This window comes from Thalassophryne amazonica, chromosome 4, assembly GCF_902500255.1.
Source record: "Thalassophryne amazonica chromosome 4, fThaAma1.1, whole genome shotgun sequence".
NCBI classification, from domain to species: domain Eukaryota; kingdom Metazoa; phylum Chordata; class Actinopteri; order Batrachoidiformes; family Batrachoididae; genus Thalassophryne; species Thalassophryne amazonica.
Window position 1 is genome coordinate 14,044,172 of NC_047106.1, and position 22,401 is coordinate 14,066,572.

Below are 22,401 nucleotides of genomic sequence, written 5' to 3' on the forward strand. Positions count from 1 at the left end.
CTCTGATGTGTGCTGACAGCATGTGTCCCTCACCCCTCCTGCTTCACAGGCTTGATGTGTCAAACCCAGGCGCGGTCCTCAGCGTCTCACAAACGAACATCACAAGGTCGAGTTCCCGGCAGTTCTGCTTGAATCACACATGACTTAAATGCAGAACGCTATCCAATTATCTGCTTCAGCTGAAAGTCTTTAAGGCTGCACGTGAGCACCATTCACAGGTGCTGCACATGATGTTGATGAGGGTGAAGGATTCTTCAGCCAGCACCTTCTCCACAGACAAATCAGTTTTCATGCCACCTGGAGAGCAAAGAAAAGAAAAGAACACCAAAATGTCCAGCCACACCCCCCAACACACAACACAAGAGGCACCTTGATTTGCTGATCGGGATAAAAGAGGAAGGAACGGTGCTCTTTGAAAATATCCACATAACTTCCTAATCTGAAAATGCAAGTTTCCCCAATCCCTAAACTTTCAGGTACCAAGGGTGTTTTTTTTTAGTTGCTAAGTTAGAGGTGGTACTGTTCAATCAATCAATCAATCAATTTTTTTTATATAGCGCCAAATCACAACAAACAGTTGCCCCAAGGCGCTTTATATTGTAAGGCAAGGCCATACAATAATTATGTAAAACCCCAACGGTCAAAACGACCCCCTGTGAGCAAGCACTTGGCTACAGTGGGAAGGAAAAACTCCCTTTTAACAGGAAGAAACCTCCAGCAGAACCAGGCTCAGGGAGGGGCAGTCTTCTGCTGGGAGTGGTTGGGGCTGAGGGAGAGAATCAGGAAAAAGACATGCTGTGGAGGGGAGCAGAGATCGATCACTAATGATTAAATGCAGAGTGGTGCATACAGAGCAAAAAGAGAAAGAAACAGTGCATCATGTGAACCCCCCAGCAGTCTACGTCTATAGCAGCATAACTAAGGGATGGTTCAGGGTCACCTGATCCAGCTCAGTGTTTATGAGCCTGCAGCATCAAACTGATCTGACGATAACACAAGTACATGAGAAGGAGACGACAAACTACAACCCCTGGCAAAAATTATGGAATCACCGGCCTCGGAGGATGTTCATTCAGTTGTTTAATTTTGTAGAAAAAAGCAGATCACAGACATGACACAAAACTAAAGTCATTTCAAATGGCAACTTTCTGGCTTTAAGAAACACTATAAGAAATCAAGAAAAAAAGATTGTGGCAGTCAGTAACAATTACTTTTTTAGACCAAGCAGAGGAAAAAAATATGGAATCACTCAATTCTGAGGAAAAAATTATGGAATCACCCTGTAAATTTTCATCCCCAAAACTAACACCTGCATCATATCAGATCTGCTCGTTAGTCTGCATCTAAAAAGGAGTGAACACACCTTGGAGAGCTGTTGCACCAAGTGGACTGACATGAATCATGGCTCCAACACGAGAGATGTCAATTGAAACAAAGGAGAGGATTATCAAACTCTTAAAAGAGAGTAAATCATCACGCAATGTTGCAAAAGATGTTGGTTGTTCACAGTCAGCTGTGTCTAAACTCTGGACCAAATACAAACAACATGGGAAGGTTGTTAAAGGCAAACATACTGGTAGACCAAGGAAGACATCAAAGCGTCAAGACAGAAAACTTAAAGCAATATGTCTCAAAAATCGAAAAATGTACAACAAAACAAATGAGGAACGAATGGGAGGAAACTGGAGTCAACGTCTATGACCGAACTGTAAGAAACCGCCTAAAGGAAATGGGATTTACATACAGAAAAGCTAAACGAAAGGCATCATTAACACCTAAACAGAAAAAAACAAGGTTACAATGGGCTAAGGAAAAGCAGTTGTGGACTTTTGATACTGTTGACCATAAAATTTTATTACAGAGATTAGAGCATGTCATAGGTATTAAAGGCACTGCGCTGCGGTGGTTTGAATCATATTTGTCTAATAGATTACAGTTTGTTCATGTAAATGGGGAATCTTCTTCACAGACTAAAGTTAATTATGGAGTTCCACAAGGTTCTGTGCTAGGACCAATTTTATTCACTTTATACATGCTTCCCTTAGGCAGTATTATTAGACGGTATTGCTTAAATTTTCATTGTTACGCATATGATACCCAGCTTTATCTATCCATGAAGCCAGAGGACACACACCAATTAGCTAAACTGCAGGATTGTCTTACAGACATAAAGACATGGATGACCTCTAATTTCCTGCTTTTAAACTCAGATAAAACTGAAGTTATTGTACTTGGCCCCACAAATCTTAGAAGCATGGTGTCTAACCAGATCTTTACTCTGGATGGCATTTCCCTGACCTCTAGTAATACTGTGAGAAATCTTGGAGTCATTTTTGATCAGGATATGTCATTCAAAGCGCATATTAAACAAATATGTAGGACTGCCTTTTTGCATTTACGCAATATCTCTAAAATCAGAAAGGTCTTGTCTCAGAGTGATGCTGAAAAACTAATTCATGCATTTATTTCCTCTAGGCTGGACTATTGTAATTCTTTATTATCAGGTTGTCCTAAAAGTTCCCTAAAAAGCCTTCAGTTAATTCAAAATGCTGCAGCTAGAGTACTGACGGGGACTAGCAGGAGAGAGCATATCTCACCCGTGTTGGCCTCTCTTCATTGGCTTTACTGTTAATTCTAGAATAGAATTAAAATTCTTCTTCTTACTTATAAGGTTTTGAATAATCAGGTCCCATCTTATCTTAGGGACCTCGTAGTACCATATCACCCTAATAGAGCGCTTCGCTCTCAGACTGCAGGCTTACTTGTAGTTCCTAGGGTTTGTAAGAGTAGAATGGGAGGCAGAGCCTTCAGCTTTCAGGCTCCTCTCCTGTGGAACCAGCTCCCAATTCAGATCAGGGAGACAGATACCCTCTCTACTTTAAGATTAGGCTTAAAACTTTCCTTTTCGCTAAGGCTTATAGTTAGGGCTGGATCGGGTGACCTTGGACTATCCCTTGGTTATGCTGCTTTAGACGTAGACTGTGGGGGGGTTCCCATGATGCACTGTTTCTTTCTCTTTTTGCTCTGTATGCATCACTCCGCATTTAATCATTAGTGATCGATCTCTGCCCCCCTCCACAGCATGTCTTTTTCCTGGTTCTTTCCCTCAGCCCCAACCAGTCTCAGCAGAAGACTGCCCCTCCCTGAGCCTGGTTCTGCTGGAGGTTTCTTCCTGTTAAGAGGAAGTTTTTCCTTGCCACTGTTGCCAAGTGCTTGCTCACAGGGGGTCGTTTTGACCGTTGGGGTTTTTCATAATTATTGTATGGCCTTGCCTTACAATATAAAGCGCCTTGGGGCAACTGTTTGTTGTGATTTGGCGCTATATAAAAAAAAGTTGATTGAGTTGAGTTGATTGACTGTGGATGACTGGATGAAAGTCATATTCAGTGATGAATCTCGAATCTGCATTGGGCAAGGTGATGATGCTGGAACTTTTGTTTGGTGCCTTTCCAATGAGATTTATAAAGATGACTGCCTGAAGAGAACATGTAAATTTCCACAGTCATTGATGATATGGGGCTGCATGTCAGGTAAAGGCACTGGGGAGATGGCTGTCATTACATCATCAATAAATGCACAAGTTTATGTTGATATTTTGGACAATTGAAAGGATGTTTGGGGATGATGAAATCATTTTTCAAGATGATAATGCATCTTGCCATAGAGCAAAAACTGCAAAAACATTCCTTGCAAAAAGACACATAGGGTCAATGTCAATGAGCAGATCTGATTTGATGCAGGTGTTAATTTGGGGGATGAAAATTTACAGGCTGATTCCATAATTTTTTCCTCAGAATTGAGTGATTCCATATTTTTTTCCTCTGCTTGGTCTAAAAAAGTAACCGTTACTGACTGCCACAATCTTTTTTTTCTTTATTTCTTATAGTGTTTCTTAAAGCCAGAAAGTTGCCATTTGAAATGACTTTAGTTTTGTGTCATGTCTGTGATCTGCTTTTTTTCTACAAAATTAAACAACTGAATGAACATTCTCTGAGGCCGGTGATTCCATAATTTTTGCCAGGGGTTGTAGATCAGAAGTGCTGAGAGAATGCAGCGCCGCCACACCCACCTTTAGGAGGTGCAGAGAAAAATGATTTTTTAGTTCTTAAATGGTCATGTTTACTAACATGAAATATTTTGGCATACTGTATTTAAATAGTTTTTTTGTATATTGGCAATGGAAGGTTGACCTGGTCATAACCACAATCAGGTCACTTCTTCCCATCAGATTAACCTTTCTCAGGATATCTTGCTGACATACAGTGAGGAAAATAAGTCTTTGAACACCCTGCGATTTTGCAAGTTCTCCCATTTAGAAATCATGGAGGGGTCTGAAATTTTCATCTTCGGTGCATGTCCACTGTGAGAGACATAATCTAAAAAAAAAAAAAAAATCTGGAAATCACAATGTATGATTTTTAAATAATTTATTTGTATGTTACTGCTGCAAATAAGTATTTGACCACCTACCAACCAGCAAGAATTCTGGCTCACACAGGCCTGTTAATTTTTCTTTAAGAAGCCCTCTTATTCTGCACTCTTTACCTGTATTAATTGCACCTGTTTAACTTGTTACCTGTATAAAAGACACCTGTTCACACACTCAGTCAATCACACTCCAACCTGTCCACCATAGTAGCCAAGACCAAAGAGCTGTCTAAGGACACCAGGGACAAAACTGTAGACCTGCACAAAGCTGGGATGGACTACAGGACAACAGGCAAGCAGCTTGGTAGAAGACAACAACTGTTATGATTATTTATTAGAAAGTGGAAGAAACACAAGATGACTGTCCATCTCCCTCGGTCTGGGATTCCATGCAAGATCTCACTTTTTGTGGGGTAAGGATGATTCTGCGAAAGCTCAGAACTACACAGGAGGACCTGGTCAATGACCTGAAGAGAGCTGGGACCACAGTCACAAAGATTACATTAGTAACACATGATGCTGTCATGGTTTAAAATCCTGCAGGGCAGCAAGGTCCCCCTGCTCAAGCCAGCACATGTCCAGGCCCATTTCAAGTTCACCAGTGACCATCTGGATAATCCAGAGGAGGCATGGGAGAAGGTCATGTGGTCAGATGAGACCAGAATAGAGCTTTTTGGAATCACCTCCACTTACCATGTTTAGAGGATGAGAACAACCCCAAGAAAACCATCCCAACCGTGAAGCATGGGGGTGGAAACATCATACTCTGTGGGTGCTCTTCTGCAAAAGGGACAGGACGACGGGAGGATGGATGGAGTCATGTATTGCGAGATTTTGGCAAACAACCTCCTTCCCTCAGTAAGAGCATTGAAGATGGGTCATGGCTGGATCTTCCAGCATGATAATTACCCCAAACACACAGCCAGGGCAACTAAGGAGGGGCTCCATAAGAAGCATGTCAAGGTCCTGGATTGGCCTGGCCAGTCTCCAGACCTGAACTCAATAGAAAATTTTTGGAGGGCCCTGAAACTCCAAACCTGAAAGATTTGGAGAAGATCTGTATGGAGGAGTGGACCAAAATCCCTGCTGCAGTGTGTGCAAACCTGGTAAAAAACTACAGGAAACATTTGACCTCTGTAATTGCAAACAAAGGCTACTGTACCAAATACTAACATTGATTTTCATAGGTGTTGAAATACTTATTTGCAGCAGTAACATACAAATAAATTATTTAAAAAATCATACATTGTGATTTCCGGATTTTTTTTTTTTTTTTTTAGATTATGGCTCTCACAGCGGATGTGCACCTAAGATGACAATTTCAGACCCCTCAATGATTTCTAAGTGGGAGAACCTGCAAAATCGCAGGGTGTTCAAATACTTATTTTCCTCACTGTACATTCAAGCATAGTTGCAAGAAGACCAGAGGAATCTCAAATTCTTAGATCGAAGTGAAAACAGCAGCAGGAACTACGTGCAGAGAAGTTGGTTACTTATTCAAAAGGTTTTTACCTGATTTCAGTGAAAATGATCAATGTTATCAAGATGAAGAACTTCTCCAAGCCTATCTTTTGTGTACTTCATATTGACAAATAGTCGAGATCTGGTGTTGGATCACTTTCAAACAGAGGTCATGTTCATGGTGAAATTTTAAGTTACCACAACATCACTGGTCCTTGAACAAGTCCTGAAGTTAATCTTACGTCCTACTAAATCAGCTGATGGACTTGTGGTGCCTTTATCGATTGTACTCTGACACCTCGGGACTCTTCTGCGGCATCATTAAACGTGAAAATGAATGTTCTCTCCAATATTTCTGCTTCCTGTTTTTGACAGGACTCTGGAGTTCCTCATGAGACATCTGTCCCATTTGGCCACTTTTAGCTTCATCACGAACATGCACACGAAAAACCTGGCCATCGTCTGGGCTCCAAACCTCCTGAGGTGAGAACTCGGCAACCTTTTTCACCTTAAGAGTGATGTGTCATTAAATGCACAGAAGTGGCAACCTTAGTGTAAATACATTTTCCTGAGCTTTGGCCAAAGCCCAGTGAGCATTTTTACATTGAAAAGCCATTTAAAAACCGTCTATGCCCACCCTTACACTTACTTTTGAGAAGTGGGGAGTGGACCGACTGTCTGCCTGCTTGGTTGCCATCCATGACCTGGGGCAGCTCGAGTAAATGCAGTAACACCTGGCACCAGTTATTGGTGTCATTTTTGTCGTTGTTATTCAGGCAATAAAGCCTTAAAGGTCTTCAACGATCTCTTCAATTTGTGGGGCGGGTTTATCCTGCAGGTACAGATTTGTAACCCTGATGGTTCTGTACCGTCATTGTGGTTCAGGTCCAAACAGATCGAGTCGGCCTGTTTCAGCGGCACAGCAGCGTTCATGGAGGTGCGAATCCAGTCGGTGGTGGTGGAGTTCATCCTCAACAACACTGAAGCTCTCTTCAGCCCCAAACTCAACGCCATCATACGGGAAAGCACTGGTAGGTCGCCCCCGCTATCTCCACTGAAGAACAAACGCATTGTTTGTAACTCTGCCGTACGGAACACTCTGTGTTTAGGTAACAGCACGTTAGCCAGGCCCAAGTCACTGCTGATCTGCTCCACGTCCACAAAGTTACTGTCTTTGGAGGAGGCGCAGGCTCGCACCCAGGCCCAGCTCAACTCCCCGGCGACCACGCCCTGCTTCAGCCAGAGTGACTACATTGAGGTTGGGGAGGGACCCGGAGCATTGCTCGGCAAATTCCACACAGTCATTGAGCTCCCGCTGGACAGGTGATTTATTTTATTGATGCCATCCATCGCACACCCTTTTGTTCCTCCTCCTTTTTTGTTTTCTGCTACTCCAAAGTCCAGGGATGAGAATTTTCCACTGATCTGCGGATTTCAGGGTTTTTCTGGCCATTTCTGAGATCAGTGTAAATCTGTTGAGAAAGATTTTGGGTGGGTGGTGCAGCGCGGGTCGTCCATGCGAGTTAAATCTTTCCTTATATGCATGGGAACCATAATAGCAATGCCGAAACTGCAAGCTCAAACACGCAGCGCCATTGGTTGCTTTTCTACAACAGCGAACTTTCAGCCAATCAGAATCTCTGTAAATCTAATGTCAGGGAAAGTACCCGGATGTGGTGATTTTGAGTCTCTTCAAGTTTGGTCTGTTGAGCTGTGTCTTTAACATGGACAAAATTACAGAGAGAGAGGATGGAGACCGCGTTAAAGACATCGATAGTGGTGTAAAGAAAAAAAAAGTTTAAGCGGACATGTTTGGAGCGGGAGGTGGACGTGGACAAAGGCAAGACTTTGTGAATTTGTCCGTAAGGTTGAGCTCACCGGTAAAGCCCTCTGCATGCTGTGTTCGGATTTCATCAACAAAACCTTGGAAGAACACTGCAAGACGAAGAAACGTGTCATCAAATTAATATTAAACAGACTAATCTACCTGGGTCCAGACCGCGGAAGAGGCCCAGTGAGCCCCAAAGACCACAGCACTTGTACGGGTCAGCGACCCAACATCCAGTGCTCAGGTGCATGTCCAATAATTCTATTCATGCGATTAAAATGTGTTTACAATCACTGAAATTTTTAAGTGTGGTGCAGTTACTGTGCACATACTGATATGCAGTTCACTGCTGCAAAACTAGCGTTTGTGTGCAGATTTTTGTCAAAATTTGTTTCCATATTGCGTTTATTCTGTTCCGTTTATTTCGTCACATAAAAGCGCAAACTTAAATATATATATATATATATATATATATATATATATATATATATATTCTGACTTTATTTTGACATGAAACACGCTTTTTCTGAAAACGTGACCCGTGTGGAGAACAAAACAAAGCAGCTGGCATCCTTATTGTTGTTACATTACTGCCACCTGCAGCATCAGTCCGTTATAGCAGTACTAAATCCTCTCGATGAGTTGAGTGTCTTTCAAGTACAGTGGGGCCAAAAAGTATTTAGTCAGTCCCTGATTGTGCAAGTTCTCCTACTTAGAGAGATGATAGAGGTCTGTAATTTTCAATATAGGTACACTTAAATTTGAGAGACAAAATGAGAAAAAAAAAATCCAGGAAATCACATTGTAGGATTTTTTAAGAATTTATTTGTAAATTATGGTGGAAAATAAGTATTTGGTCACCCACAAACAAGCAAGATTTCTGGTTCTCACAGACCTGTAACAACTTCTTTTACTGAAATACTTCATACAGAAACTTCTTTCAATTGATTTCCTTCAGTTTTTAGTCTTTAATATACTCAACAAAAATATAAACGCAACACTTTTGGTTTTGCTCCCATTTTGTATGAGATGAACTCAAAGATCTAAAACTTTTTCCACATACACAATATCACCATTTCCCTCAAATATTGTTCACAAACCAGTCTAAATCTGTGATGAGCACTTCTCCTTTGCTGAGATAATCCATCCCACCTCACAGGTGTTCCATATCAAGATGCTGATTAGACACCATGATTAGTGCACAGTGCCTTAGACTGCACACAATAAAAGGCCACTCTGAAAGGTGCAGTTTTATCACACAGCACAATGCCACAGATTTGAGGGAGCGTGCAGTTGGCATGCTGACAGCAGGAATGTCAACCAGAGCTGTTGCTCGTGTATTGAATGTTCATTTCTCTACCATAAGCCGTCTCCAAAGGCGTTTCAGAGAGGCAGTACATCCAACCAGCCTCACAACCGCAGACCACGTGTAACCACACCAGCCCAGGACCTCCACATCCAGCATGTTCACCTCCAAGATCGTCTGAGACCAGCCACTCGGACAGCTGCTGGAACAATCGGTTTTCATAACCAAAGAATTTCTGCACAAACTGTCAGAAACCGTCTCAGGGAAGCACATCTGCATGCTCGTCGTCCTCATCGGGGTCTCGACCTGACTCCAGTTCATCGTCGTAACCGACTTGAGTGGGCAAATGCTCACATTCGCTGGCGTTTGGCACATTGGAGAGGTGTTCTCTTCACGGATGAATCCCGGTTCACACTGTCCAGGGCAGATGGCAGACAGCGTGTGTGGCATCGTGTGGGTGAGCGGTTTTCTGATGTCAATGTTGTGGATCGAGTGGCCCATGGTGGCGGGTGGGGTTATGGTATGGGCAGGCGTCTGTTATGGACGAAGAACACAGGTGCATTTTATTGATGGCATTTTGAATGCACAGAGATACCGTGATGAGATCCTGAGGCCCATTGTTGTGCCATACATCCAAGAACATCACCGCATGTTGCAGCAGGATAATGCACGGCCCCATGTTGCAAGAATCTGTACACAATTCTTGGAAGCTGAAAATGTCCCAGTTCTTGCATGGCCGGCATACTCACCAGACATGTCACCCATTGAGCATGTTTGGGATGCTCTGGACCGGCGTATACGACAGCGTGTACCAGTTCCTGCCAATATCCAGCAACTTCGCACAGCCATTGAAGAGGAGTGGACCAACATTCCACAGGCCACTTGACAACCTGATCAACTCTATGCGAAGGAGATGTGTTGCACTGCATGAGGCAAATGGTGGTCACACCAGATACTGACTGGTAGCCCCCCCAATAAAACAAAACTGCACCTTTCAGAGTGGCCTTTATTGTGGGCAGTCTAAGGCACACCTGTGCACTAATCATGGTGTCTAATCAGCATCTTGATATGGCACACCTGTGAGGTGGGATGGATTATCTCAGCAAAGGAGAAGTGCTCGCTATCACAGATTTAGACTGGTGTGTGAACAATATTTGAGGGAAATGGTGATATTGTGTATGTGGAAAAAGTTTTAGATCTTTGAGTTCATCTCATACAAAATGGGAGCAAAACCAAAAGTGTTGCATTTATATTTTTGTTGAGTGTATATAAACCATTCAAAAATGACACATATATTGCCTGCATTCTGAAATCATCCTGCATCAATTTTATTTTTTATTTTGGTTAATTTCATAAACTACGATACAGCTGGTGCACAGGACGTGTGCTTTTTAATGATACTATGCTGTATGTGCTTGTGGGGTTTTCCTGCTGACTGACATACAGTAGTGTTCAGAATAATAGTAGTGCTATGTGACTAAAAAGATTAATCCAGGTTTTGAGTATATTTCTTATTGTTACATGTGAAACAAGGTACCAGTAGATTCAGTAGATTCTCACAAATCCAACAAGACCAAGCATTCATGATATGCACACTCTTAAGGCTATGAAATTGGGCTATTAGTAAAAAAAAAGTAGAAAAGGGGGTGTTCACAAAAATAGTAGTGTGGCATTCAGTCAGTGAAACAAACATGTGTGAATCAGGTGTCCCCTATTTAAGGATGAAGCCAGCACCTGTTGAAAGTCTGAGGAAAATGGGACGTTCAAGACATTGTTCAGAAGAACAGCGTAGTTTGATTAAAAAGTTGATTGGAGAAGGGAAAACTTATACGCATGTGCAAAAAATTATAGGCTGTTCATCTACAATGATCTCCAATGCTTTAAAATGGACAAAAAAACCAGACGCGTGGAAGAAAACGGAAAACAACCATCAAAATGGATAGAAGAATAACCAGAATGGCAAAGCCTCACCCATTGATCAGCTCCAGGATGATCAAAGACAATCAGGAGTTACCTGTCTGTGACAGTTAGAAGACGCCTGTGTGAAGCTAATTTATTTGCAAGAATCCCCTGCAAAGTCCCTCTGTTAAATAAAAGACGTGCAGAAGAGGTTACAATTTGCCAAAGAACACATCAACTGGCCTAAAGAGAAATGGAGGAATATTTTGGGGATTGATGAGAGTAAAATTGTTCTTTTTGGGTCCAAGGTGTTGGGGAAGTGTCGTGACACGGACCCACAACAGGGGGCGTTAATGAAGGGACAATGGAATAGCCAAAAAGTAACAATTTAATGTTGTGAAGGTGCACAACGTGATACAGACAGATACAAATATGTGTTATATCAATCCAACAAAAGGTGACGTGTGGCAGACTCGAAGATAGGAGACGTCCGGTGAGAGAGAAGCCGGAACCCACACAAGCCTCACCACCAACGGACATGAAGACCACCGGAGCCGCCAAGCCCTGCGCCCCAGGTGGCCACTGTCTTCAGCAGTCAGACCCGGTACTGCTGGCAGAAAACAGAAACAGTTCTGGATGAGTGTGAGTCCGCACACTCAGTAATCCCACAGTCTGTGTTCAGTTAAGGAGGGAGAACCTCCACCTCCAATCACACACTCGTGCAGCTCCTGAGTTAACCACTTATCTGAGTGGGGTGTGAGGCGAAGCCGTCGCAGTCCACACCAAACGCCAACTCTGCAGATAAGGCACACCACAGGAAAACGGCTGCAGAAAGAGATCAGACTAATACTCAAAGTTTAAGTCAGCAGAGAAAATTACCTGTATGGTAGACGATTTCTCGGCGAGGAGGTGGAGTTGCAGTCCGGTCTTTATAGTGGTGGTGATGGGTGACAGCTGGTGTTGATTGATGACAGCTGTCACCTCCAGCGGCTCCGACGCCCTCTCGTGCTTGGAGCCCGCACTCCAAGCAGGGCGCCATCTGGTGGTGGTGGGCCAGCAGTACCTCCTCTTCAGCGGCCCACACAACACAAGGGCCGCAGACAGTTTGTGAGACGACCCCTAAACTCTGAATTCAAGCCACAGTTCACAGTGAAGACAGTGAAGCATGGTGGTGCAAGCATCATGATATGGGCATATTTCTCCTACTATGGTGTTGGGCCTATATATCACATACCAGGTATCATGGATCTGTTTGGATATGTCAAAATACTTGAAGAGGTCATGTTGCCTTATGCTGAAGAGGACATGCCCTTGAAGTGGGTGTTTCAACAAGACAATGACCCCAAGCACACTAGTAAACGAGCAAAATCTTGGTTCCAAACCAACAAAATTAATGCCTCGCAGATGTGAAGAAATCATGAAAAACTGTGGTTATACAACTAAATACGAGTTTAGTGATTCACAGGATTGCTAAAAAAGCAGTTTGAACATAATAGTTTTGAGTTTGTAGCATCAACAGCAGATGCTACTATTATTGTGAACACCCCCTTTTCTACTTTTTTTTACTAATAGCCCAATCTCATAGCCTTAAGAGTGTGCATATCATGAATGCTTGGTCTTGTTGGATTTGTGAGAATCTACTGAATCTACTGGTACCTTGTTTCCCATGTAACAATAAGAAATATACTCAAAACCTGGATTAATCTTTTTAGTCACATAACACTACATTTATTCTGAACACTACTGTAAGTAGTTGGGCTGCAAACTCACATGGTGTGATTTCAGAATTTATTATGGGACAGTAATTTGTAAGCATCCATTTCATATGTAATTATTAATAAATTCACTGTTTTGTACCACAAATGGTGTTTTAATAGGTTTTAATCTCTTTAAATGATGTACACATACTTGCATGAAGTTTCAGTATATTTCAGAGCTCATTGCAAGTTAAGGAAAGACACTTGAAGAATAGTTTCGCATGTTCAGTGATATCTGTCTAATGCTATGGCATTTATAGTATGTACATATGCTACAGGACGAGGCAGGTATCACTGAAAGAAGGTCTCCACAGACAGATTCTGTTATTACAGTAAGACTTCGACATACCCCAACATACAAAAAAACATAAAATGGAAATTCTTGAAATTAGGTGTCTCTAGTGACCCAGAAATGCCTCTGAAATACTCAAAACGTGTAGGCCCCCACCAGGAACACTGCTCCTGGACCCTGCTGGGGGCCTACAGCGACCCCCAGGCCCCCGCTGATTTTCAGAGTTTTTTTTCTTTGCCCATTCTCATCCCTGAAAGTCCAGATGTTTTGACTTTTGTTGGATAAAAGTTGTTGTTTGTACGTTGCAGCAGCAAACGGGTTCCCACAAAGGCAAAGAAGTCTCCAGTGGGGAACTGGCTATCATTTTTCCACCTGGGAAAGTCCAACTCTGTGGCCAAACGCAAGCTGAAGCGCCACCCCAGCGAGCCCAACGAGATAAAGAGCATCGCACTGCCAGGTTCGACCGCTACTGTGGCAAAGTCAAACCTTATCCAGCCTTCTCTGCAGTAATTTGGGCCGCTTTCGTGTGTGGGTGGAGATTTCCTGCTAAACGTGTTGGGTTCCTTCTGTGCAGGTGGAAGAGGCGACAGCTGTACTTTACGCTCAACCAAAAGTGAGGAATCTCTCACCTCTTTGCACAACATAGAAGGTAATTGTTGCTTTTTTGGTACATTAGCACTTATGTTTTATCAATTCAATCAATTTTATTTATATAGCGCCAAATCACAACAAACAGTTACCCCAAGGCGCCTTATATTGTAAGGCAAAAGCCATACAATAATTACAGAAAAACCCCAACGGTCAAAACGACCCCCTGTGAGCAAGCACTTGCCGACAGTGGGAAGGAAAAACTCCCTTTTAACAGGAAGAAGCCTCCAGCAGAACCAGGCTCAGGGAGGGGCAGTCTTCTGCTGGGATTGGCTGGGGCTGTGGGGAGAGAATTAGGAAAAAGACATGCTGTGGAGGGGAGTAGAGATCAATCACTAATGATTAAATGCTGAGTGGTGCATACAGAGCAAAAAGAGAAAGAAACACTCAGTGCATCATGGGAACCCCCCAGCAGTCTAAGTCTATAGCAGCATAACTAAGGGATGGTTCAGGGTCACCTGATCCAGCCCTAACTATAAGCTTTAGCAAAAAGGAAAGTTTTAAGCCTAATCTTAAAAGTAGAGAGGGTGTCTGTCTCCATAATCCGAATTGGGAGCTGGTTCCACAGGAGAGGAGACTGAAAGCTGAAGGCTCTGCCTCCCATTCTACTCTTAAAAACCCTAGGAACTACAAGTAAGCCTGCAGTCTGAGAGCGAAGCGCTCTATTGGGGTGATATGGTACTATGAGGTCCCTAAGATAAGATGTGACCTGATTATTCAAAACCTTATAAGTAAGAAGAAGAATTTTAAATTCTATTCTAGAATTAACAGGAAGCCAATGAAGAGAGGCCAATATGGGTGAAATATGCTCTCTCCTTCTAGTCCCCGTCAGTACTCTAGCTGCAGCATTTTGAATTAACTGAAGGCTTTTCAGGGAACTTTTAGGACAACCTGATAATAATGAATTACAATAGTCCAGCCTAGAAATAAATGCATGAATTAGTTTTTCAGCATCACTCTGAGACAAGACCTTTCTAATTTTAGAGATATTGCGCAAATGCAAAAAAGCAGTCCTACATATTTTCTTAATATGCGCATTGAAGGACATATCCTGATCAAAAATGACTCTAAGATTTCTCACAGTATTACTAGAGGTCAGGGTAATGCCATCCAGAGTAAGGATCTGGTTAGACACCTTGTTTCTAAGATTTGTGGGGCCAAGTACAATAACTTCAGTTTTATCTGAATTTAAAAGCAGGCAATTAGAGGTCATCCATGTCTTTATGTCTGTAAGACATTCCTGCAGTTTAACAAATTGGTGTGTGTCCTCTGGCTTCATGGATAGATAAAGCTGGGTATCATCTGCGTAACAATGAAAATTTAAGCAATGCTTTCTAATAATACTGCCTAAGGGAAGCATGTATAAAATGAATAAAATTGGTCCTAGCACAGAACCTTGTGGAACTCCATAATTAACCTTAGTCTGTGAAGAAGACTCCCCATTTACATGAACAAATTGTAATCTATTAGATAAATATGATTCAAACCACTGCAGCGCAGTGCCTTTAATACCTATGGCATGCTCTAATCTCTGTAATAAAATTTTATGGTCAACAGTATCAAAAGCAACACTGAGGTCTAACAGGACAAGCACAGAGATGAGTCCACTGTCTGAGGCTATAAGAAGATCATTTGTAACCTTCACTAATGCTGTTTCTGTACTATGATGAATTCTAAAACCTGACTGAAACTCTTCAAATAGACCATTCCTCTGCAGATGATCAGTTAGCTGTTTTACAACTACCCTTTCAAGAATTTTTGAGATAAAAGGAAGGTTGGAGATTGGCCTATAATTAGCTACGATAGTTGGGTCAAGTGATGGCTTTTTAAGTAATGGTTTAATTACTGCCACCTTAAAAGCCTGTGGTACATAGCCAACTATACTCAACAAAAATATAAACGCAACACTTTTGGTTTTGCTCCCATTTTGTATGAGATGAACTCAAAGATCTAAAACTTTTTCCACATACACAATATCACCATTTCCGTCAAATATTGTTCACAAACCAGTCTAAATCTGTGATAGTGAGCACTTCTCCTTTACTGAGATAATCCATCCCACCTCACAGGTGTGCCATATCAAGATGCTGATTAGACACCATGATTAGTGCACAGGTGTGCCTTAGACTGCCCACAATAAAAGGCCACTCTGAAAGGTGCAGTTTATCACACAGCACAATGCCACAGATGTCGCAAGATTTGAGGGAGCGTGCAATTGGCATGCTGACAGGAGGAATGTCAACCAGAGCTGTTGCTCGTTACCATAAGCCGTCTCCAAAGGCGTTTCAGAGAATTTGGCAGTACATCCAACCAGCCTCACAACCGCAGACCACGTGTAACCACACCAGCCCAGGACCTCCACATCCAGCATGTTCACCTCCAAGATCGTCTGAGACCAGCCACTCGGACAGCTGCTGAAACAATCGGTTTGTATAACCAAAGAATTTCTGCACAAACTGTCAGAAACGGTCTCAGGGAAGCTCATCTGCATGCTCGTCGTCCTCATCGGGGTCTCGACCTGACTCCAGTTCGTCGTCGTAACCGACTTGAGTGGGCAAATGCTCACATTCGCTGGTGTTTGGCACGTTGGAGAGGTGTTCTCTTCACGGATGAATCCCGGTTCACACTGTCCAGGGCAGATGGCAGACAGCGCGTGTGGCGTCGTGTGGGTGAGCGGTTTTCTGATGTTAATGTTGTGGATCCAGTGACCCATGGTGGCGGTGGGGTTATGGTATGGGCAGGCGTCTGTTATGGACGAAGAACACAGGTGCATTTTATTGATGGCATTTTGAATGCACAGAGATACTGTGATGAGATCCTGAGGCCCATTGTTGTGCCATACATCCAAGAACATCACCTCATGTTGCAGCAGGATAATGCACGGCCCCATGTTGCAAGGATCTGTACACAATTCTTGGAAGCTGAAAATGTCCCAGTTCTTGCATGGCTGGCATACTCACCGGACATGTCACCGATTGAGCATGTTTGGGATGCTCTGGACCAGTGTATACGACAGCGTGTGATATTGTGTATGTGGAAAAAGTTTTAGATCTTTGAGTTCATCTCATACAAAATGGGAGCAAAACCAAAAGTATTGTGTTTATATTTTTGTTGAGTATAATAAAGATAGACTGATCATATTTAAGATCGAAGCATTAATTAATGGTAGGGCTTCCTTGAGCAGCCTGGTAGGAATGGGGTCTAATAGACATGTTGATGGTTTGGAGGAAGTAACTAATGAAAATAACTCAGACAGAACAATCGGAGAGAAAGAGTCTAACCAAATACCAGCATTACTGAAAGCAGCCAAAGATAACGATATGTCTTTGGGATGGTTATGCGTAATTTTTTCTCTAATATTTAAAATTTTATTAGCAAAGAAAGTCATGAAGTCATTACTAGTTAAAGTTAAAGGAATATTCGGCTCAATAGAGCTCTGCCTCTTTATCAGCCTGGCTACAGTGCTGAAAAGAAACCTGGGGTTGTTCTTATTTTCTTCAATTAGTGATGAGTAGTAAGATGTCCTAGCTTCACGGAGGGCTTTTTTATAGAGCAACAGACTCTTTTTCCAGGCTAAGTGAAGATCTTCTAAATTAGTGAGACGCCATTTTACGCTTCCTCCTCACAGTCACCCAGCCGGCCTGCTTTCCCGGCTGCTCGGGATCTGCTGGGGGACAGCTAACGGCGGCTAAGCTACCTTGGTCCGCACCAACTACAGGGGCCTGGTAGCTGTAGGATTTTCCAAGGTGCGGAGCCGAATCTCCAATTCGCCCAGCCTGGCCTCCAAAGCTACGAATAAGCTACACTTATTACAAGTACCATTACTGCTAAAGGAGGCCGAGGAATAACTAAACATTTCACACCCAGAGCAGAAAAGTGCGGGAGAGACAGGAGAAGCCACCATGCTAAACCGGCTAAGAGCTAGTAGCTGCGCTAAGCTAGCGGATTCCTAAAGACACACAAAGTGAATAATGTGTAAATAATTTAGAGGTGATTCAACAGAGGGAGTGCTTTAGTTAAGGCACGTGAAGATTACACTGTGAAACAAATCGTTATCTAGTTATCTAGATTAATCTAACTACGCAGATTAAACAGCTAACAGATACAGCCAAACACCGCTGTGCTCCGGAACAGGAAGTGATACAATACCGCAGTGAGAGCCAACCACCTGACCTGAAAGGTTCAGTGGATCAACAGGAAAGAAACAGTCATTAACTTTTTAATAACTGATGAGTAGAAGTCATTTATCTAGTGAAGAAAAACATACAAACAAATATTGAACTGTTAAAAATGACAAATGTGAAGGTTTGCTCCTTTTCTCTTGTTTTTAAGCCAACCTGATTTTAATCTCTTCTTGTTTAAACTGACCTTTGATTCATTTAAATGTGTTTGAAACATTTAAACCAGTTAATAGCTCTGTGTATTTTTCTTTGGATTTACCATATTTTCCAGAGTATAAATCACAATGTTTTTACTAGTTTGGGAAGTGCTGCAACTTATGCTCCAGTGCAGCTTATATACCGAAAAATAACAATAATTATAATTACTGGCTACACAGGAATACTTAAAGCACTGAACAAAATAAACTCTAGTAACAAAAGAATATATACTAATACTAATACTAATCAAAAGTACATGTCAGCAATGCACAAAAACCCTAAATCAAAGAGCTGATAATAACAACAATAGATGTGTCGTATCCTCCAGAAAATACAGTAAGTGATTGTAAACCAGGAGTAAAATGTCTTAAATCACTTTAATCTTTACAGAGGTAACAGAGATAATCTGGTTTTATCAGCATGGATAGACTGGTTAAAAGGGTTGTAACTGGGTTTATGTTAGTATAAGTGACACTGGTGTTTTGAGACTTGTATACCCGTTGGGTTTTGTCCCAGCCACTAGGGGCAGCGTGTGGAAAACTGAAGTCTGCATCGCATAGCTACGTTTACATGGACATAAATATTCTGATGTTAATCTGATTAAGACCATATTCTGAATAAGATCTTGTACGAGTAAAACCTGTCATGTAAACAGCGCTTTTTGATGAGCGCCCGCTCACACGGCACACAACGATAGCTGAACGAAAAAAAGTCAGAAATTGTTGAGAAAAGGTGGACAAATGATCCTGCACTTCTCCAATCACCGAAAAACCTGCGAGTACAGAAAGAAACAAAACGGAAACGAACACAAGTGTGTGCATGTGCACACGGCCATTCCAGCCATTTGTGGCTGCGTGTGCACACGGCTGTTCCAGCTGTTTGTGGCTGCATGTGCATGAGCGCACAGCTGTTCTAGCCACAAATGGCTGGAGCGTGCATAAATAGTTAAAGTAGTTCATAAACGTTCTTGCCGCTGTTTCAGTACAACGTTGCTTTTCGTCGCACACATGGACGAGTCACGTTCAGCTCGTCTGAGCTTTAGTTATTGATCCGTTCAGTTATCGTCAACATTCGTGCCAGACGTTGGACTTGGAAGGTTGGACAAAGTTGGACGACAGTCAAGCTGAACGCTGACGGTACAGGAACTATGCAAATGATGAGGAACCGTCAAGACAGAAAGCAAAACAGAATACGGACGAATTGATGTTGTCATCGGGATTCATTCACATTTTTCAACAGTTTGAAAATTCTGACGAAGCGCCAGCTACAGAAACGAAGTTGGACGACTGTTAATTGATGTCTCCAAAAGTCAACCTAAGTCCAGATTTCTGGTTTCGTTTTGGCTTCGGTGTCCTTCGTTAGTGCCGTGTGACCGGGGCTTTACCTTTATGATGATAAGGTCATAGAGTTGAGGTGATGGTCTAGTGGTTAAGCGTTGGCCTTGAGACCAGAGGGTCCTGGGTTCAAACCCTCCCCAAACTGGAAAAATCACTAATGGCCCTTGAGCAAGGTCTTTGATCCCCCAGTTGCTCCGAGTGTGCAGTTGAGCGCCTTGTATGGCAGCACCCTGTCATTGGTGTGTGAAAGGGTGAATGTGAGGCATCATTGCAAAGCACTTTTGAGTTTTTGATTCAGATTTGCCATTGTTCATAATTAGATGAAGCAATAATGTGGAGTATTCCAATCTTAGTCTGATTATTGATGTACTTTGCGGACAAATAAACGCCCCAATCAGAATTTGACCTCCTACTGGAGTGTTAACAGCATTTTGCAGCACATATTTCAGGGAATGTGATGTCATTAATCAGACAGTAATCAGACTTTGCTCTGTGATGTAAACGGGAATATGATTGGAATATTCTTCAAAAAACTTGGGTAAATGCTGTAATGTAAATATATTCAGGATAAGGTCAATACTCAAATTATTGCTGTCAGTGTAAATATAATCATTGTTTCATAAAAGAAGCCCTTCAAATGACTTTTACCAGCTTGAATTTTTAGAAGGACAGTCGTGTGTCAACTGTCTAGTCCTAAAAAGTTTTGAAATGTTCTCCAATAAAATGTGGAGAGCCTGACGGAATTCTCTCATAGGCCACATTTTGAGCGATGTAACGTAATATTAGCCTTTCCTTGGACTTGAGTTCTAATTCCACAGCATCTGTTGTTTTTTGCACCTTATTGATATTTTGTTCATCCCAGGTGAACCTTCGTGTTACCGGCCCCTCAGGCCTCGCTCCACCAGCGAGGCCGTTTCAGCCGTCAGCAAAGACGATGTTCATGTCACCAGAAGTAAAGACGATGTCAGTATGCCTCATCTGACCGACGGCCGTAACGACTCTGATCATGTCCGCAGGGCAGATTCTCCCTCGCCTCCACATCAGGAGGACTATCTCGACCTCTGTCCGCCAGCTGCAGGTATCTACAATTTGGACTTCGACCCCATGTCCTTTCAGTGCAGTCCACCTTTAGCAACATCTCCACAGCAACACGGCAAAAAGTGGATGAAGAGTGCAGGGTGCTCCACCGACTCGGAGCCCGTCTCCTCTCCGAATAATAACGTCAGCTATCCTCAGTCTCCAGATATCAGCCCCGTGCTCGACAAAGGTAAGAAGAAGGGGAGCAGCAAAGCACTCTCTCCGAAACTTAGGAAGAAGTCCTTTAAGACACAAGCAGATGTTCAGATTGCATCAGTCTCGACCCCAATTCGAGGGGCAGCTTCAGCTCCTCCGGCTCCCTGCCCCTCCTCTTCACCAGCAGATGGAAAGGAATCCAGGGTGCCTTTCCAGCACGGAAGTCCGCTCAGCACAGCAAGCCAGGCATCGGCCCTGACGGACCTCAGCCAATCTGCACAGAACCTGCCCGATCCAGGTCAGGATCACTCCTCATCAACAGTACTTCAGTTCCCAAAAGCGGGATGTGAAATGCAAATAACACAGATGCTCCTCATTTATAAATTCAGCTCAATTTGTATTCATTCATTCATTTTTTTTTTTATACCCGCTTATTTCAGTTAAGGGTCACAGGGAAGCTGGAGCCTGTCACAGTAGTTGTTGGGTGAGAGGCAGACCTGTAATGTGAATACAGCTTAACCCTCTGGGGTTGAGGAACACATCAGTATATCAAAGTCTGTTTTTCTATCATATGTCTGCTGTAGATCAGTGACAGAACTTCGTAGAGACTTTGTTCAATCACTTCCTGAAAATACAAACTCTCAGCTGTAATATCCATCTCTCCTCTTGATGATCTTTGATTCACAGCCAACCCTAGAGGCCAGAGAATGTAAGAGGGGTATGTCCCCTCTTTGTCCCTGCGAGAGGCTGTGCTCTGGCTGCCTCGCCTCAAAAAGAATGGTCTTCTCAACTTGAAAACACTTTTTAAATTTTTTATTTAGTCTTACAGAGAAAGAAAATTGTCATGAAAAAAAAATACATGGATGGGTTTCTACAGGATTGGTGCTGCAATTTTTTTTCCTCCAAGGCAGTAATGGCCATTTTTTGACATTAAAAAGAGACATCCAACAGACAGGCGATAGTATTATTTTTCATAAATACTGTTTTGGAATGTTCCACTTCTCTGCTGTATAGTTCCCAGCAGGCAGCGCTGCTGAACTGCACAGCACATGTTGTATTTATTTTAATTTATTATAAGTGCGCTTGTTTTCAGTGCGGAAGGTTCCCGGTTCAAACTCCACTCCTGCACATTCTTCAGTATGGAGTTGAGTCAGGAAGAGCAAAACTTGTGCCAAATCAACATGCAAATGATTTTATCTGCTGTGGCAACCCCAAGTAAACACAAGGGAAGGGAGTTACTATTATGCATTGCTTTATAATGCATTGTTTTAAAACTTTTTCATATATTGCACAACATTTGTGACCTAAAGCCTTTTGTAAACTCATTTCTAATACCAAAACAGTTCATCCACATGAATAAAAATGTATATTCACTATTGGTTTGACGAATTTCACAAAACAAATTACATACTGTCAGAATTAGAGCCAAATTATATCTCTACGTAGTGTTGTAGACAAATATTTGTATCACATTAAAAAAGCTGAGATTGGTCTGAATATTTCAGTATGCAACACATGAGCATTAAGGGAATTATAAGAAGTATGATGAAATTGAGAAAATATCCTTGGACCCCCAGAGGACTAAGGATTATAAAAGTAGAAAATAAAGTGATTTGTTGGTCGTTAACATCTGGTAATATTTGCATTTCACATATGACAAAAATGTTTTTGGAATTTAGGTTTGTTCTTGGTATTTCCATAACAGTAGCATTAATAATAACAACAAAATAATAATGCATTGTGTAGTTTCTTATGAAAGCTTTTGTGTCTTGTCCCATCATGTCTTATCATAGCTTTGTTTGTCCTGTCATACTGTAGCGTTGTTTGTCTTAT

General features: G+C 42.3%; 1 protein-coding gene across 4 annotated transcripts in view; it reads left to right on the forward strand.

Moving 5' to 3' along the window:
• arhgap32a (Rho GTPase activating protein 32a) overlaps positions 1–22,401 on the forward strand; it is a 109,149-nt gene that overhangs the window by 82,666 nt on the left and 4,082 nt on the right. For 3 of the 4 annotated variants that reach the window (XM_034169133.1, XM_034169132.1, XM_034169135.1), the window contains 7 exons: positions 6,265–6,372; positions 6,775–6,920; positions 6,999–7,211; positions 7,920–7,925; positions 13,276–13,428; positions 13,546–13,620; positions 20,198–20,866. In XM_034169133.1, coding sequence (XP_034025024.1) covers positions 6,265–6,372; positions 6,775–6,920; positions 6,999–7,211; positions 7,920–7,925; positions 13,276–13,428; positions 13,546–13,620; positions 20,198–20,866 — 1,370 coding nt within the window. Of the gene's footprint in view, positions 1–6,264; positions 6,373–6,774; positions 6,921–6,998; positions 7,213–7,919; positions 7,926–13,275; positions 13,429–13,545; positions 13,621–20,197; positions 20,867–22,401 lie in introns of all 4 variants that reach the window. The other variant, XM_034169134.1, reaches the window with a different exon arrangement.